The 19,345-nt window shown below is 37.6% G+C and overlaps 1 protein-coding gene across 2 annotated transcripts in view; it reads left to right on the forward strand.

Annotated features, from left to right (window-relative positions):
• Window positions 1–18,676, forward strand: part of RSPRY1 (ring finger and SPRY domain containing 1) — a 35,221-nt gene extending 16,545 nt beyond the window's left edge. For both annotated transcript variants that reach the window (XM_084533392.1, XM_084533393.1), the window contains 13 exons: window positions 816–868; window positions 2,027–2,139; window positions 4,820–4,946; window positions 6,344–6,402; window positions 7,466–7,532; window positions 8,228–8,359; window positions 9,250–9,365; window positions 9,950–10,093; window positions 11,125–11,236; window positions 12,210–12,312; window positions 13,791–13,943; window positions 16,315–16,419; window positions 17,379–18,676. In XM_084533392.1, coding sequence (XP_084389518.1) covers window positions 816–868; window positions 2,027–2,139; window positions 4,820–4,946; window positions 6,344–6,402; window positions 7,466–7,532; window positions 8,228–8,359; window positions 9,250–9,365; window positions 9,950–10,093; window positions 11,125–11,236; window positions 12,210–12,312; window positions 13,791–13,943; window positions 16,315–16,419; window positions 17,379–17,475 — 1,381 coding nt within the window. In that variant the 3' untranslated portion in view covers window positions 17,476–18,676. The remainder of the gene's footprint in view (window positions 1–815; window positions 869–2,026; window positions 2,140–4,819; window positions 4,947–6,343; window positions 6,403–7,465; window positions 7,533–8,227; window positions 8,360–9,249; window positions 9,366–9,949; window positions 10,094–11,124; window positions 11,237–12,209; window positions 12,313–13,790; window positions 13,944–16,314; window positions 16,420–17,378) is intronic.
• The last annotated feature ends 669 nt before the right edge of the window (window positions 18,677–19,345 follow it).

Consider the following 19,345-nt stretch of genomic DNA (forward strand, 5'->3'; position numbering starts at 1 on the left):
TAGCAGTTCCAGTTTCATTTCAAAGGCATGTAATAAATTGATTGTGGAATGTATCATTCTGAGCCTGGGATTAGTTCATAAATCTTAAGTAGCACTGAGCAAAGCGTTTAGGATATGTTGCTGCATAAACCTTTCTGGTACTGGAGATACCTAGTTAATAGAGTTTTGGAGACCTTGCATTAGGTACTTATTTGAGCAGGAACTCTTATTAAAATAAGAGGACCTGGCAATAGGTTCTTGCCCCTGCTCTGACAAACCAAATTGAGAAACTAATCTAATGGATTTTTATTTTTTTCCTATGTTGGAAAAGGAATTGCATTAAATATCCTCTCTTAAACTGTCTTAATGATGTCCTACTGCTCTTGTTATTGAGTTTGTAGTGTATGATGCTGCTAGACAGCAGGCTTTTCAGTTTAGGGGGAAAATTCAACAATGTTTCTGGAAAAAGTATGTTTATGGTGTGTCCCTTGTACACTGCTCTTGATATGCTTCAAGACCTCTGAAATGGTCTCTTGTTACATATTCTGAGGAACTTTGCTGATGAATAGCAGTTAAGTCTAGGTATTATGTTTAGCTTTAGACATTTAAGTATGGATGACAATTTCATGTATTAGCTATTGTAGATAGGCAGATGTTGACTTTAAACCAGAAGAAGGCTTAAATCTCATCTTTGTTTTGGATCTGAAAATAGCATTAGCACTTTGCTGCCTATGTAACTTTCTCTTTGTTAAATATTTACTGGATTCATTTTCTGTCTGTGTATTATTACATTGATGGTTGTGCATAAATTTTGACCTCTGTAATATCTCTTTCAGTGACCAGGAGCCTCCTTATTCAATGATCACGTTGCATGAAATGGCAGAAACAGGTATCAAGGCACTGTGTTGGGCATTTCAGTTGTGACTCCACAGGAAAAAACCAGCACTGTTTTCTTTGCAAAATAATTGTACTGCTAGCATGTATTTTATCAATTTGCTGTAGCTCTAGGAACTCGGACTCCAAAATGTAATTCTGTCCTTCTGAAGATTCACTGAGCTGACAGTATCTGAGTTTTTTGAACTCAGTTACACTTCCTGCATGAGCTCCCCAGAAGCAGCCAACTGGCTCCCAAGCACACTGTAATAGCATTAAACCACAAGCCACAAAGAATCTGTTTGCACTAGGGCAGAACCAGCCCATATATGTAGACATCGTTTAAACGCTTGGGTTTCGGTGTTGCCAAATAGTACATTCTTTAATAGTACATATTTTTTGTCTAGGGTTTTTACTGTCCTTAGATCTCAGTTTTATTGATATGTTTGTTCAAAGTCCATACCCAAGTTCTTCTGCAAGCCAAGCTGTGTCCATATGAGGGTTGCTTTACCTCTGTTATGGCAGGTGCAACTCACCCAACATCTGTTTACTTTTTTTTAGTAGTTTAACATCTGTAGGTAAACAACAATTTGCATATAAGTAGAATGCCTTGGCTACTCACTAAACAATGAGAGTTGTTCAGTTTGAAATCAGATTTTCTTTGGAAGTCCAGGCATAGGACAAGCCAATGCAGTTCCTCCAAGGTCTTGTGTTACTTGAGGGAATTCAGGAAGGATGCTCTTTCTCCTGACCACGAGTGTCTTTTCAGTGTCATCATGAGTGCAGCATTCAACACTTAGAGTTGATGTTGCACACTGAACTCCTGAGTTACTACACAGGGGCAAAGTGCTTGTCCATAGTGGTCATGAGTGTTTCTTTCTAATTTTAGTGGAAACTAAAGTATGCTCTGGCCTGGGCAGGACAGTTCTCCAAACAATAGCTGTATACTATTGCCCAAGCTGCTGTAAACTTTTTTCTCCCCTTGAAATTTGACATCCAAGCTACTGCAAACTAAGACATTGATGCAAAATATAAAGCATTTTTTCCTAGTTCATGTAAAATCACTGTGTAATTTTAATGATTGAAAACTTAAATTTACATATGCTGATGTATTTTGAACGCTTCAGAATTGCAATGTTAATTCTAAATGTTACTTCTGTTTTGTGGTTGACAGATGAAGGCTGGTTGGAAGTTGTCCAGTCTTTAATTAGAGTTATTCCACTAGAAGATCCACTGGGACCAGCTGTTATAACGCTACTACTTGATGAATGTCCGTTGCCAACAAAAGTAAGTTGAAGCAATATGTTTTTATCTGCGAATGAATTTCAGTTATTCATGGTTGCCACTCCCATGATAGCTTCTGGGTGGGTTTAATCAGTGATACAAGACAAGACTGTTAGCTGTTCAGAAAATGGGTGTAACTTGTAACTTTGAGTAATTTGTGGTGGCTTGTTATCTAATTGGTATTTAATGCTAGAAGCAGTGTAGAGGAAAATGAAAAGGCAGTGGTCCCCAGGGAAAAACAAGGCATTTGGTCCTTGGCTGCTTCGATTGTTCTCCTCTCCTGCCATGTGGTACGCATACTGTACAATAAGTACGTATGGATGCTGCAAAAGCAGGACAAGTTCTGCTGTTTTTTCTCAAGTTATGAAAGATGCATGTGTACAAGTCACTGTTTAGTTATTCCTTCCTTGCTATGTGCAGTAAATGCAACATAACTGGGTGTCTGATGTTAAATGACATTTTAACTATGTTATGGTAGGTGCAACTCACCCAACGCAAGACCTCCACCAGAATTCTGGTTGAGAAATTTATGGCTCTTGATAGAATTGGTGTTGGTACCAGAAAATGTTACTATATTAAAATAAGTTAACCTCATTAACTATTACAGCAGTTAAGTAAAAAGTTTTAGATATGGTTTGGCGGATTTGAATGCTGAACTGGCTTTGGATGAAAAGGTGATCCATGGTCTTCATACTTTGCTGGTACATGTACTTTCACAACTGATTCAAGGTGCTAACCATTGAACATCATGATTTTACAGAGCACTTGACTTTCTTTAAATGCTTGCTACTTTCTCATTTCATCTGAAACAGGTGATGACATTACAGCTTTCATTGCATCTACTACTTATGCTTCCACTTTTAGTTTTCAATTTGCATTGTTATGGATATGAAGTGATAGCTTTTGTCTTGCATAAATGTGAGTGGCTGGAGAGTTGGTGGAACTCTCATCTTCAAACACCTTTTTTCCTATAGGTTATTGGGGAAAGTCGTCTGAGACTTAATTACGTGTTAAATATTGTATAATTGCTGTCATAGGCAGTGAAATGATTACTGAAAACAAAACATGACTAGAAATTTTGCCTGGTTTGAAAAACAAATTAGGGAATTGAGACCACTGAATGCTTTATATTACTTTTTTCAGCTGTACAATGTAGTTGTTAATCATCTGATTTGTATTTCAAAAGCTTCATCATTTTTATTTAGGTACTTAAATTTTAAGGACTTGGCTGCGAAATAGTTGACCTTAAGACAGAGGGAACAAGATGCCTCCTTCTGGGGTTACTCTGAGGCCTCTTTCTTGTGCAATCTCCTTACAGCACAATGAAGTGCAAGGAGTAACAGCTGTAGGATCTGCAGGTCATGTGCAGCCTAGTAAAGTGTCTGTTCACTTTTTGCCTATTCAAAGTTTAAGTCAGTGCCCAATTTCTATTACAGCTAGAGAACAGTAGCAAGCTGTTTTTAATGTTATTTTGTTACAGTGGGCTGTAAAGTCTGTAGAATTAAAATGGCAGCACAGTAAGCTGTTTAGACTAAAGTCTTTATTTAACTCAAAGTAGTTGATCTCTGTGAAAGTTCTAATAGTGGCTAAAAGCAGTACAGGGTATGTCAAGAATCTAATTTTAGTTAGGCTTTTCCATCCTGAGTCTCTAGTGCAGTCATCCTTTTCTTTTTCGCTTTCTTTCCACTTACTGTCAGTCCTGTTCATCACTTCTGTTTTTGTGGCTTTTCTTTTGGGGAAAATGACTACTATTCTGTTATCACCATACAAATATCAGTCAAGTGAAGAAAATTAAGTGTGGATCAGAACACAGCTCACAAAGCATGTAAGCATCCAATTTTGGCAGTACTGTTTCTTTATTCAAATGGCCTTCTGATGACTTCAATATGAGAAGTACTATTTTAATTATATCATAGCCTGAGAATATGCAGTTTATATCTGAATCAGCTGAAACTTTTATGAAGTCTGGAAAGTTGAGGGGAATTTGAACATTTGGGGGGGCAGGGTTCTCTGTAGGATAACTTGGCTTTAGATTAACCCCTACCTACCCTGGAAATGAGGGTTGTGAGCTAGACTTATCTTGAATTTTATCCATACCATGCTGTCTGAATGAAGCAAGTCAAAGCATGGCACTTTAAATTTATCACCTTCATTGTTATTGTTTAGTATGACTATAGGACTATAGAAAGATATTTATGTTCTGAAGGATCTGTTTATGACATCTTGTGAAGCTGACAGCATCCTAAATTGTTGATGGGGTTGTGGGCTTTCTTTGGCAGGTCTCTTTAGTCCTGAATTATTTATTCAAGAAAATGAGTGAGTTTCAGGGCACTTAAAACTGATTAGGTAGCAATACTGCCATAGCTGCTGAATGAATACTAAGCAAAGAAATAATACTGAAATCCTCTTGCTATAGGAGCTCATATATGTCTGAAAGTATCCTATAGTTGTTAATCCATCAACTTGAATGGCCAACAATCTGGTGGCAATTTTAAAGTTACAACTCTTGGGAATATTGAACTTCTTGTCCTATCTTTTCTTTATTATATTTTTATCTTTGATAACATCCTATGTTGCCTCTAATGTGATGGTGATTTTAGTAGTATATTGTAAAAAATAATTTGTAGTATACAACATTACTGACACAGTTTTCCTGAATAAAGATTTGATTTTTCTTTTTCAGGATGCGTTACAAAAGCTAACTGAAATATTAAACTTAAGTGGAGCTGCTGCTTGTCAGGATGCTTGTCACCCTGCCAAACATCGGAATACAACTGCAGTACTGGGCTGTTTAGCAGAGAAGTTAGCAGGTAAAGTGATGGGATTATTCTGAAAGCTTGCTAAGCGCCTATTGCTTTAGCACCCATGGTGCAGACAACTCCAGAAACGTTTTTTAGAACCAAATAATGTTCTTCTTGTGGGGGGATATTTTGTCTGACAGGTGTGACCAATTCTACTCCTTAATTAAAATGTTAGATTCAGCCATCAGTCACTAGCTTGGGTCTGAATGAGCCATTTACAGTCCCAGGTAGTTGGAAATTAATCATTTTGATGTTTGGTTATCAATTTGAAATGCATATGTTTGTGGATTGACACTTATGCTTACAATATGTGATTTAGCCCTGGTAATTGGTCTTCTCTCAGCATTTAGTCTGGCCCTTTGAGAATTGCTGTGAACACACAGCTCTTTACTGATTTAATACTACTGCCAATTCACTAGTCTTAGAGGCAGTGGAGAAAGATAGAAGAAAGATGCTGTTGCTGCTAAGGGTGTGTTTTATTGTAGTTAACTGAAAATATTCACTGCTGTTACGTAGAATCCCAGCAACGTTGTTTTAAGGTGACTTTTCATATGGAACACTTTATGCCCTCTTACTTTCTAGTACCCTGCTGGAAACTGATGATTACATTTCCTTCCTGCTGATGGTCATCTTTCTATGTAGTTTTTAGCTTCTCCTCTGAAAGTGGACAGGAAAAGGAAATGAAGAAAGTGATTGTTAGGTATCACCTAATGGTTCTTAAAAACATAATTTTAGTATTTCTGTCAAAGTAAAGAACAAGGACAGGAAACATTTTATGTTGTAATACTTCCACTTTCTTGTTATAGTAAGTCACAATGACATCCAATACGCTCTTTTTTTTCTTAGTGACCTTTGAACTTATCTCATTGCAGTAGCTCACACAGAAAACTTGGTAATGTCATGGTGGAGTCCACAAAATTTATTGGAGTTCAGAGATATTAGAGTTTGATTCCCTTGCAACTCTTTTGATTAAGCAAGCAACATTTCAGGACAGTTTTGTTAATTGGCAGCTTTCCACGGGGCTGTTGCAAATTGTATGATTAACTATCAAGTAGGCTATATTAGACACTTAGTTTTGCTTATTTTGAACTACTGATGAATGGAGATAGTCTTTACACTTTCCCTGTGGAAGTAAAGGGGAGCCAGACTCTTCAGAAAAAAGTAAAGGGGAACCAGACTCCTAAAAAATAATGAGCATAAAAGTGTTAAGCAGAGGCTGATGGAGTCTTATTTCAAAAACTAAGTGTGGCTAGAACTGTCTCTCTTCATAGCAGATAAAACAAATGTTTGTGATTGTAATAGTGTAGTTATTTGTATAGCAAATATTTGGAAACAATATTTCTTCTGTGCAATGATGGATATATGATAGTTCCCATGGATGGACTTAATTTGTGGTATTTTTACAGGTCCTGCAAGTATAGGCTTACTCAGCCCAGGCATACTAGAATATTTACTTCACAGCTTGGTAAGTGTCTTTGATCTTAATGTATGTATCTTGTATAGTATCCATACATAGCAATTAGAATGTTTTTGCTTGTTAGTTTTTCTGATTATTGTGAAAGGTTAGTTTAAAGAGTTGAGATTTAAGTTCAGAAAGGCCTAATGAAAATATTCTCCCCCAAAAAAATAAGGTACCTTGCTGCTACTTTTGAAGAAATAATTCTGCCATTTGGTCTAGAAATGCCAGGCTTCTATTCAGTGCTCTTGAATCAGTGCTGAGGGCTAATAACTTAAAGGCAATTCTGATTCCACTTGTTAGGTCAGTGGCTTAGGTCTGGCACTGATGCATGTTGAAAAGATGGCCATTTTGAGGAGTCAGTCTAATATTCCTGGTTGGTTGACTTCAAGCTATTTGTTATGAACTCTTGGAAGGTGAAGCGAAAACTAGCACACCCTGTTTTGTACTTGGTCTGTTAGTTACATTTACTCTATCAGCTAGGAATGCTACTTAACGAAAGTACATCTGTGTATCCTGTCCCTTTCTCTCTCCATGCTCTCCCACAAACCTCCCTATTACCATGCTACATGAAGACTTTTCTTGTGTAGGGAACTCTGAAAACATAAGCATGAGATGAAATAATTTTCTAATCTTTTCTGAGAGAATTGAGTTTCTTCAGCCTGGAGAAAGAGGAGGCCAAGAGGGATGTTATAGCTATCTAATGGCCCAATAAGAGGGTGTGGAGAAAATGGAGGCAGGCGCTCCTCAAAGGTGCATGTTTGGACATGAGGTAAAAGGCACAGGCTGGAACATAAACTGGAGACGTAAGGAAGAATATTCCATCATGACGGTGGCCAAATATTACACCAGGGTGTTGCAGTGAGGCTGTGGGTTCTCAACCTTTGGAGATACTCAGAAGTTCATAGGAAAGGCCCTGAGCAGCCTGACCTATTTGAACCAGCTGTTGACAGAAGGAGGGACTAGATGACCTGGGGAGGTATATTTCAACTTAAGACATTCAGTGAGAAATAGCTCTTTGTACCCTCTGTCATGTATTTATTAAATAAATTTTATTTCTGCCCATATTTAGAATTTCCAGTCTCATCCGACAGTGATGCTTTTTGCACTAATAGCACTGGAGAAGTTTGCACAAACAAGTAAGTATTGGCCTGATACTGCTCTTAATGGTAATAGAATGGCTTCTGCTGTGTGATTGTCACTTGTTTCATCTGATCACATTTGTTGTGAGTGTGAGAGACTGGAGCGGTAGGAACAAAAACATGGAAGAGAAATGTTGGTGCACTTGCAGGTCAGAAGAAATAGTTATTGCTGTAGTTGTCACCTACCCCTTAAAAACCTTGAGATTTTTCTGGAACTCGATACAGTCTGCATCAGTTAGAAATAGCTGCATAAAGACTTAAGACATCAAGGCCTTTGTTGCTGAAAGAAATCTATATTAAACAGATGAACAGCTATGATTGGGTGTCTACAGGCAGGAAAAAATATTGATATAACTACACCCCCACCCAGAAACTGAAGAGATTTGCTGAAACTCAGTCTGTCTTTATGTAGCAATTGCTACATAAAGCAATTTACGCTACGTGAAACGAAACCTTTGGGGAAAAAAAAATGTATTGAGAACAACCATGGTTTAATTGTCTATTGATGGTGTGGCTCCGTACAAAGAATTTATATATGTAATTACAAAGTTAACGTCATGTCTGCTTGGGAAAAGAACTTGATGCTGTTTGTAATGCTGTTTTTTTCCTATTGCATTTACTCAATGTTACTCTTTTTAACTAAACTTACTGTTAGTTTATAGAAATCATTCTTTTTTGCTTTTAAATTGCAGGTGAAAATAAAATGACAGTTTCTGAATCCTGCATTAGTGACCAACTGATCTTGCTAGAGAAATGGACGGATCATCCAGATTATTTAAAACGCCAGGTTGGATTCTGTGCCCAGTGGAGTTTAGACAATCTGTGTAGGTATAGTAAAAGGATAGATTCGTTTAATATTAAGCAATTCTCCAAAGACATAGAGGAGTGCTTTGCATTTCGCTTTGTATAAGCTCTTTTTATAAATATACCTGACTACATTTGTAACCGCTATCAAAAGAAAAAAAAAAGAGGTGAATATATCCAGACTAATTGAATGGAAAATAAATTTTGGCAAGGAAAGCTTTTGTGAAAGGAAGTGGCTTGTACTCTGCAAATTGGGACTGGAATGAAACTACTTATTTTAACCATGTTTCCTGTAGCCCACATTTCAGCAGAGGTGCCAAGTAGCTAAACAGTGCTAGCTCTGTGTCTGGAACAGCTGGATTACTGATGATATCATGGTGGCAGTCACTACTGTGATCTTAGGCCAGCAGGGCATGGTCCCAAAGATTCTTTAAAGACACTTAAGGAAAATGTTCTTCTGATTAAGCATGAGAAGTAATTTGTCAAATCACTTTACTAGATCCGTCCTTTAGGATGACTGAAAATCATAAAATTCACTTGTTGAGTTGTGATTTGGAGGGCCCAGTAACTCCAAGGGCCTTATAGTTTCTAATGTGTTTTGGGACTTCTAAAGATGGAGAGTGACTCTTTGCTCAATCACATAAAGACATGACGAGGGAGAATGGTTTTAAACTAAAAGAGGGGACATTGAGATTAGAGATTCTGAGGAAATTCTTCCAGAGTTCTGATGTTTAGAGGACATTTAACAGTATCATTGGAAGTGATACTGTTTTCATGGAGGCAAAATGTCAATATTTCATTCAGTTATGCCAAAAATGAACTGTGTCCCAATGCAATCAACTGTCAACATATGAAAGGTTCAAAATGAAGCTTTACTGCAGCAGTGATTCAAATTACTTTTATTTTGCAGTTTTAAAAGAAGGCAGGCAGTTCACATACGAGAAGGTTGACTTGACCAACATTAGGGCTATGCTGAACAGCAATGATGTCAGTGAATACCTGAAGATCTCACCACATGGATTAGAGGTAGGATGTCACATCATGGCTTTGAATGGAAAAAAGTCTGAAGAAAAAGATGGGTTTTAACTACTTTTTTGGCTACTTGCTCCTGTGGTTTCCTAGAATTAAACTTCTCTGCCAGCTTTGTATAGTAAGCTTACTTTATGATGTTACAAACCTCTGATCAAGCTGACCTCTGTTGTAGAAATGTTCATAGTAGTGTCTGTATTCAGAAAAGTGAAGGTGCTTGTCAGCTCATTTTTCATTCATTTAAACTAAAACTGGTCACCAAAGTCTAATTCCTACTTCTTGTCCTATCTAATCCTGAGAAGTACGTAACAGCAGGATCCTTGTCTCAGCCATATTTTTGCTTCCCATGTTACTTTGTTTCTCTACTTTATAGATGAATTTCCATGTAACAGTGAATACCTTTAAGTTCTTCCTACCAAATGTTAGCTAACAGCCCCTGACTAAGGTGCCTTACCCACCTTGGTGCCTTAGCCTAATTGCGCTGGTGTATTCTTACACATGAGAAACTTGGTCCAGGAAAGGAAGGAGCTTATTTAAATGGTTGTTTTGTAGAAAATTAACTTCTGGTTTGGTTTTGGTAGGCTCGATGTGACGCCTCATCCTTTGAAAGCGTTAGATGTACATTCTGTGTTGATTCTGGAGTCTGGTACTACGAAGTTACAGTAATTACTTCGGGAGTGATGCAGATAGGATGGGCTACCAAAGACAGCAAGTTTCTCAATCATGTGAGTACACGTGGTATCAGCTAGATGATAATGTAACTTCAGTATTTCTCTACTTCCAACAGCTATGAAAAGAATACTGGTTATTCTGTGGCAGTAAGTGTGCACTTCTTTCCTTCAATTTTTCTGTACATTTGCAAAAATTTACTTATTTTGAATGTAGAGATGAGCATTTATACTGCTTATTTCTGATTATTATAGAAAGTCATTCTATAGCTGTCAAGTTATACTGGAATTACTGATGGTGTAACTTAAACAAACAACCCAAAAAAACTTCACAGACCTGTCCTGGGCACAGGCATTGATATTGAGTGTAATGGAAACTGTTTGAAATAAAAGGCAGTGTGTCCGCCTTTAGAATACTAAGAGGCTTAAAAGATTTTTCCCAATTACTATAAATGAGATTGGTGTGTTTATGTTTTTCTGCCTGCTTCCTGCTCAAGGTATGAAGACAGGAGATGTTACATCTGAGCTGGATGATTCCGTTGCAATGTTTTGTTTTACTGGTGGCTAAATACTGATGGCATATAATTCCATCAGGCTTATACCTGAATGAGGGAGGCTGTCACTTGACAGGGACAGAATGTGACACAGCTAGTGAAGGGTCTATGGGACTGTTCTTTGTGCTCCGTGTGTGCTGGTGATGTTTGGTTATCTCGTGAATGTCTATTACAAGCCTGATACTGGGACTTCAGGATAGGAGAGAAGTTGCACTCTTGTTGACTTCTTAAGCTACAAAAAGTTAACGTAATTATTTGGCTACTAGATCTGTGATCTTTAAATATAGGACAAGTTAGTAGACAATAGAAGTTGAGCTCATACAGTCTGAGAAATATTTCAGGGGGTGAGAGGGAGGTATTGTCTCCATCAAACTCCTTTTGATGTGAAAATGAAGCCAAGACTTCATTTGAAAAATGATTTTCAAGGGAAGAGATGGATGGGAACCCTTCCTACTCTTGGATGAATGGTTTAGCTGAATAAAAATAAAACTTAGCTCTTTTCAGACTGAAATACTTCCTTTTTTTTCCCTAAAGGAAGGCTATGGTATCGGGGACGATGAATACTCCTGTGCATATGATGGCTGCCGGCAGCTGATTTGGTATAATGCCAGAAGTAAACCACATTCCCATCCCTGTTGGAAAGAAGGTATTTGGTCCTGTCTTGTGCTTTTTGTCCTAACTGGATTTCTGCACATGGCTTGTCCTCTCGCAGAAATCTGGAGTACATAGTATTTTAGTGGCATGAAATAATTTTTGATGACTGATCCTGGTGATACTAAATGTTGAATAATTATGCCTGTGCTGTAATTTGTGCTATTAATTTGCAGTGTTTTAAAGGTACAAAACAGGCACCATGCTCTTGTTCCACCATGTGCATAAAGAGGGTCTTGTTAGTTAAATGCTCTTTATTTTCATAGGCAGAGTATGAATTGTAGCACCAGTTAAAGCTGCTGGACTTCTTATTGGACTTTTCCTGGTATTTGTAGTGCTAGGAGAGAATGGAAATGATTCTTTCTGTGTTGAAACAGTTAATTAAAAGAAAGAAAGAAAAAAATCTATTTTAGAGATCAAGGTTAAGGAGGAGTTGTATAGTCTTACTTGCCTTAAATTCTTGGATAACTACTTGGACAGCAAAGCTGTGTTCTTGATCTTAGGTTTAAAATCTTGGTAGGGATCTATGTGTAAGCAATGCTTGTGTAAACTGTACCTTCTATTAAAGTTTTCTCCCAATTTCTGGCTAAATTAACACATCTCTCAAATACGTGGCACAAGCATTTAAAAAAACATAGCAACTATGTGTTCTGAAGGTATCTTCAACTGATGTTAAATTGTCCAAGACAGATGGGAAAAACAGCTTTTTTTTTGCTGGCTTTGGCTAATGCTCTGCAGTATTCCTGCAGCCATGTAATATTAGTGCCCTGGCAGACTAAAATACTTTTTTTATTATATTGTACTGTTTGTTTCTGCTAGTTACTGCCTGTACCACCTTGTGCTGTGTGCTTTCAAACAGTTCCTTCTTAGACAACTCAGAGTGAGATGTGATACTTTAAAGTAACTGTTTCAGCTATTGTCATTTAACATAACTGAACTGTTTAAATTATCTTTGTTTTGCATGTAAGGAGACACAATAGGATTTCTACTGGACTTGCAAGAAAAGCAAATGATCTTCTATTTAAATGGAAACCAGCTTCCTGCGGAGAAGCAAGTATTTTCATCAGCTATGTAAGTATGCATTCACTTGGAATAACAGTGGCCTGTATGGATAATAGTTATAATTATGTGAAACGTTTCCCCTTTGAAGTGTAAATTCACATTTGCTTACCTGAAACAACCATTAAGCAGGCTTCCCAAATGAAAGTTGCTTAGAAATTTAGTGACTAGGATAACATTTTACAAGTGGATTTCAGGATCCAACCAAATGCTTTGGAGTGCAGGTTCAACCCAATGTTTTGAACTGTCACACTGTAACAGCACTGAGGTGATACAAGGTTGTAGCAGAGATGAACAAACATCTAGTAGTGCTTGGGGAACTTTTGGTCTTTTTAAAAATAAAAGCCTTAGCCTTGTGAATTCTGAGGAGTGCATAAGAGCTTGCTGCAGTGCAATGAGGCCAGATCCTGTAGTAGTGCACTGAATATTCGTGGGAGGATGTCTCTAACAATACTACTGGAAACTGTTAGACTTTTTTTTTCAATCTCTGTTAAAATTAGCTCTGTCATGGAGAAGGTGAGCATTTCAGCTCTGAAAAGGTAAGCTGGAATGATACTTGAGAGAGGATTTTTATACAGCTTAATTAAACATTAGTACAGTAATATCCAGTTAGAAAGTATTGTAATAATTTCACTTATGTTTTCTCATTAAAGAGAAGTTCAAGCAAGATAGTAGCACAGCTTTGAAGTCCAAAATGTACTGTCAGTTTGTAGTGCTGTTTTTCATGTGGAGTATGGCATTTATTACACTTAACAGATTTTGTTACATAACTTAAAATTAAGGTATTACCCAGCTTGGGTTCTTTTAGTAAATAAAACTGAAAGGGATGATAGCTCTGGTGTTTTTATAAGGTGTCTGTATGGCTGTGATGAGGACAGCTGGCCAAAGATAATCCTGCAAGGGCAAGGAGAAGCAGATGGACATAGTGCTAAAAGAGTTCACAGACCTGAATTTGTCGTGTGCTAGCTATGTGCATGGAACCTGTACAAGTGTTACGAGTTCCCACAGAGCAGTGCCTGATCAAATAAAGCAGCAAGGAGTGGTGGACATCTAGGTGTCCCTCACAGCTGCTACTGTGCTTTGCAACTCCACTAAACAGCAGGTTTTTTGGAAGGAAAACACTCTGCTGAAGGAGAGATCTGAGCGGATCAGTGTAAAGAGGATCAGGCTGTGGCCTGTTAAGATGTGTTTGCTCTTAGTGTAAAGTGCAACTGTTCCTAACTGTAGAGTAAGCAGCCTTTATTGGTTGACTTGGGAGTAAATTGTCAGATAAATTCTGACAGTAAATTCCAAATCTGAGAACTAAAAAGTATGAGTGACTGAGACTGGATGCGTTAGAGGTTTTTCTCCCAGGTAGCTTTATTGAATCTCTATTGAAGAAAACAATCTTTGTTTCAGGGTATTTTTTTGTCTGGTAATAGAAGTGCCATGTCTGGCAAGGTCTACTATTGTTTTAAGTCATCCTAAAATGTGTTTTCCTCATCTTGCAGATCTGGCTTTTTTGCTGCAGCTAGCTTCATGTCTTACCAACAATGTGAGTTCAACTTTGGGGCAAAACCTTTCAAGTACCCACCATCAATGAAATTTAGTACCTTTAATGATTATGCCTTTCTGACAGCAGAAGAGAAGATCATTTTGCCAAGGTAATCCTTCTGTCAAGTATGAGAATGTTTGCATATAAAGAAATTAAATAGCTCACTTCTGAGTTGCATAGTCTTATGCTGTACTTACAAAAGCTTTGTTTTATGAGGTCGTGCCTCCATATGCCTTTCAGAAAAGGATTAGACTATAGGCTTCAGTGCAACTTAATAGGTAGAGCAGGGGATAAGCATCCAAACACCATTACATTAAAGTAATTGTTTGCAATATTAAGATAATTTAAAATTAACTACTATTGCACATTAAACTATTCATACTAAACATACCTCGTTCTGTTGAACAATTAGGTTTGTTGAGGAGCCATAGTTCTAATTAAAAAGGGTGTCTCACTTAAAAATGACCTAATTTGATTTTGGCAGTGCGAATGTACTGAATGATTGTAAGGCTTGAAGTTGTTGGGCTTTTGGGGGGAAATTTTTATCTTCAACGCTTATGAATGCTATCAACAAAGGTTATTCAAATTTTCAAGTGCTTATCCACCTAAATATAAATCCAGCCAGACAAAAACAGATTTGGGTAATTTTTTCCTAAACTTCCTGTATTTCTGGCAGGAATGAAATATAACAGCTTTTCTAGATTTGGTCACCAGTAATTAAATTTTCTGGAACACAAATAGTAACAGGAGAATGGAGTGTATTCCAGATTTCCAACTTTGTCTAAAGATGGCCATCTAGACTGATGCTTATATATATATATATATTGTTGAAACATTCTTTTGTTTCTTTTAATTAGGTTGGAGGTGCGTATCCCTGGCTATAACAAATTCAGAGATAGATAATCCAAAACCAAGCTGATTTTTTTCAGTGAATTAGGTGCTTAAGTAACTTCAATTTTCTTTTTTAAAAAAAAAAAAACAAAAACCTACATCACTTATGGATCTGAGTCTCATGTTGTCAAAGCTTGATGCATGTGATACTGAGTTCATGCAAAGAGCAAAATTAAATCCAACCTCCAAGACCATTTACATTTCCTTGTAGCCAAAGTAATTCACACCTGCTTGACCCTGCAGCTCTTTTGAGAGTCTGATTTAGTTCATTAAGATGATTAAGAATTTAACATTCTTGATCAGCCCTTTGTTCACAGTACCTAGTATCATGCTCTAGATGAGGGGTTTTGTAGTTTTTAGTGTGTGCTGTAAGGAGCTGATGATCAGGTGTGATTGACATCAGTGTCACCTTGGCACTGGTCTCGTGGTGTTTCAGCAGTAGCTGCAAGAACTCATCCTTGACAAGTAGAAACGAGGAGAAACTGGCTTCCTGTTGAGTTCTGACTGGAGAAATTTTGCTTCTTGGATTGAAGCTTATTTCAGTACTACATGTGATAGAACTGAAAGACTCTATTCAAATTTGGACAGTCTTTATATGGAGGAGATGATCTTAGCTTACACAATCTAAACTGTTTGGAAGCTATAAGCTAATCATAAATTACAAGATTGCTTTGATCTTAAAATGGATAGGAAAAAAGCAAGGGCCAAATTGGCCGCAGTTATCCATCATAGGAATTAACGAACTTTTATAGAGTTATATTGGATTTAATGCTGTTAATGTCAGGACGCAGTCTGGGCTAGACACTTCACCCTGCCACTAACCAGTTTTGATTAGCATGCATTTGAAATCTGAAATATCATATTTCAACAAAGGCAGGATTCCTACCAGTTTCTGGCCAGAAAGTGATACTAGAGCAATGTCATGTGGACTTCTTTCTTCTTTAAACACACTTGACAAAAATTTACATTCCTCATAATAACAAGCATGATTTTTTTACACATACACTCATATGCATGTGTATATCATATATGATATTTATATATGCTCATATCTTATATATTTACATATAAATACACAATGAATATACATATATACAGCTTGTATACCTGAACTATTCAGGGTCTCCTTTGTATAACATAAATGCTGGAGAGAATGGAGTGCATGTCGCATCTTCTGTTGTGGCAGTTGTCACACTGGGTTTTTGGTTTTCTCATTTGTCTTTTTCTAAACTGTGTTGCAGCATTACAGGGTTTCCAAGCTTCACTGATACATACATGTAGGTGTTATTTTCCTCATCTGTACTCTTTAAAATATAGATAGTAAACAGTTTTATGGAACCGTTTTTGAGAACAAGAACAGTAATCTAATGCCCTCTTTGTCACTTTCTGACAGACCAGAACAGGGAGTCATACTGTCCTGAACATCTGTGCTAAGTTTCTTTTTTGAATAGTTTTTGTTGTTTATCAGTGCTAGTGTTGAGTAGTGCAGATAAGTGTTGCGTTGGTCTTGGTGCAATACTCAGAATTGTTACGAATCTGTCATTTTTGAGTAAAACTAATTGGGGGGGGGGTTATGGTTATTTCTGCAGACACAGGCGCCTGGCTTTGTTGAAGCAAGTGAGTATCAGAGAGAACTGCTGCACACTTTGCTGTGATGAGGTAGCAGACACAGAACTCAGGCCGTGTGGACACAGGTAAAAAGCATTTAAAAAAAATGTGTTGTTGATATGCAGCTTAAGTGAGATTAGATACAGTCCCTGCTTATCTAGATTTACTCTCTAGTTTAAAGGAAATAACTCATCCCTTTAAGGATGTGACTGATGGCAGTTAAACATAGATTTACTGTCTGTCTTCTCCACCCTGTCCCCAAACAGGTTTACACCCCAGCTGTGTGTGTCTGGGGTTAGAGAAGTACTGTGGCTATGTGCATATGCTGTCCTTGGGCAAGGGACATAGGCATAAGGGACATAAGCAGAGTGTAGCCAATTCCTTGATCTCAAGGATTTGCTGAGTACTGGCTTAGTACTAGTGCTACAAGATCCAGATCATGTGCAGGGAGCAAAAAACTCATGTATCCAAATATTCATTAAACATTCAATAAATGGATTGTCTCAAGTCACAAATACCTTTTTAAAAGATAAAAATGGGGCAGCAATATGAGGAGTACCATAGCAGGCCTAACTGGGAAGTTAATCCAACAAAATCCACTCCTGTAGTGTTTTTAGAGCTCTCATGGGAGCAGTCGTGCCATGGGTCTTCCAGTCTGGATGCCACAAAGTTTAAAAAGAACAGACATGTTCAGTGTGCCTCAGCCAGAAGTTGAGACAGATTCATGCAGGCTCTGGGACTCTTATTCTCCAAACCAAAGCAAATGTTGAGATGAACAAAAGTGTTCAAGTGTAATCCTCACCAACTGCATATGCAGTTTTAGGTCTGTAAGATGCGGAGCAGCAGGACCTCTTCTCAAAGCCCGTGGATCCACAACACCAGATTTGCAATTCCTAATCCCCACACTGAAACACTTATCTTGATTGCTTTTCTAGCAGGCTAAAGAAACTACTTAATGCTTGGATTTTATTTATTTATTTATTTATTTATTTTAAGTTTTTCACATTGTGAATACAGGCTTTAACTGTTCTTCTTTCTCCTCTAGTGACCTGTGCATGGAGTGTGCCTTGCAACTGGAGACCTGCCCTTTGTGTCGACAGGAGATACAAACCCGAGTCAGACAGATCTCTCACATTTCATGACACGTGGAGAAATACCACAGACTTGTTTTTAATCAACTCCAACCAATACCGAAAGGGGAAAGCATCTCTAACCAATCTTTACGCACATAGAACCATAGCCACGGCCAGATTTCATGCTAAAGTGTAATCTGTTTATCTTAAAAATGAAATCTTTTTAATAAGCTATTTCAGGTTGCCAGCAATGTGAACTGGTTTCAACAGTAAGGAAAGCTGGTAGTTCAGTGTGTTACGGCTATTGGTTACTCCAAGGAAAAGCATAGGAGAGCATCTCTCTTCCACCCCCTTTCCTTTTCGCCTGTCACAAGTGCTGAAAAAATTTGCACTGGAAGTACAAATACAATGCATTTTAGAAATAAGAGAAAGCATCTCCTAAAGCAGGGCCATTCTGTCTTGTGCTTGAAAGTCTCTATTTTTGGCAGAAGTCAGTACAAAAAAAGAATGCCAATGTTTCTTGTTTAATGTAGCCTCCTGCTGGTCAGAGACTCTGTATTTTCCAACAGTGGATATTAAACTGCTCAAAGACTTGATCTGTACACAGACTGGTTTGAAAGGACAGTGTGGAGACTATAAAGAAATTCACATTTTAATAACTCGGTGATTCCAAAGAAAGTTCTGATTTGTTTTTAACTGTTAAAAGATTGGTGGTATTTTCAAGTACATAATATTTCTGATGATTTTAACTTCAATACCCACATTTTTTTGTGAGGATATAATTTTCAGGAGCTATTATTAACTAATTATAATGCTGGACTGGAATTAATTTGATATTCTGGGTATTTTTTAAGGTATCTGCAAACATCTTTTCTAATCAGTATTGTTTTTGAAAGTTATGTTCACTTTGGAAATATTGAGCTATCTTAAAGGATTGGAGAAGAATTCTGAGCCAGTTTATGTGAGGGGAAAAATGTTACTTGGAGAGCAAGTTCATTCTTACTTTGTAACTCTGAAAATGCACCTTGATTGCCATGTGTCAGTCCTGTTCTGATCAGGTTTGGGGCCACGCTTTGTATTTTTGGTAGGGATCATATGGGGGGATCTCTGCTCTACTTCAATTATACATTTGTGACATTTGTATGTTAAGGATGTATTTCAGCAGGCAGCTTTTGACTGTTTTATTTCGTTTCGACAAGGAATCAGGGTTTGCACCTAGTGTTGGTGAAGTAGCACAAAAGTCAGTGGAATTATACTTATTTTGCACCAACTGAGGCTATGACTCTCTTACAAGGCTTGTACAGGTTGCTTTTTTTTGAAAATGATTTGGATATATATCGTAGAACTCTATTCATTCACACACAGTTTACACCAGAAACATCTCCCTTCTTGGCAGTGATTCGATAGCAGAGATTATTGTAATGAATTCTCATGCTGGGATGTATTTTATTTTTAAAATCTTTCTATCGTCTTTACTGTCAAGTACTAGCAAAGCAAAGCTGAGGCCTACTCCTTACGCTGAGTACCGTTGCTTCCTACTGACCTAAATAGAAACTGAGAGCACTGCGTGCCATGCAGCTCCCCCAGTCAAGCTGCATAGCAGCTCCTTTAACATTCTACCTTTTGTTAACTTCAGGGTGCTGAGTTTCCTCTACAGGAAAAGGGGGGAAGAAGTCTCCAGAGCCTCAACTGTGTTAATTAAGAAAAGGATGCCAATAACTTTCCTATTAATTTTTTTTTTTTCCAACTGCAGGCTAAGTCTTGCTTCTTTTTATTAGTCTTTGTTTGTTTGTTAAACATGAATTCTCTCCCCCAGTGGAAGCCTCTGTTGATGGAAGTCTAAAGTGTAAACCCGTGCCTGGGGGCCTCCCTTTCCCTGACTACTTGATCATGTCCTGGTGTTCTCCACTTTTCCAGTTAGGGCTGAGTCGCTTCTCAA

This window comes from Aythya ferina, assembly GCF_964211825.1.
Source record: "Aythya ferina genome assembly, chromosome: 12".
NCBI classification, from domain to species: Eukaryota; Metazoa; Chordata; class Aves; order Anseriformes; family Anatidae; genus Aythya; species Aythya ferina.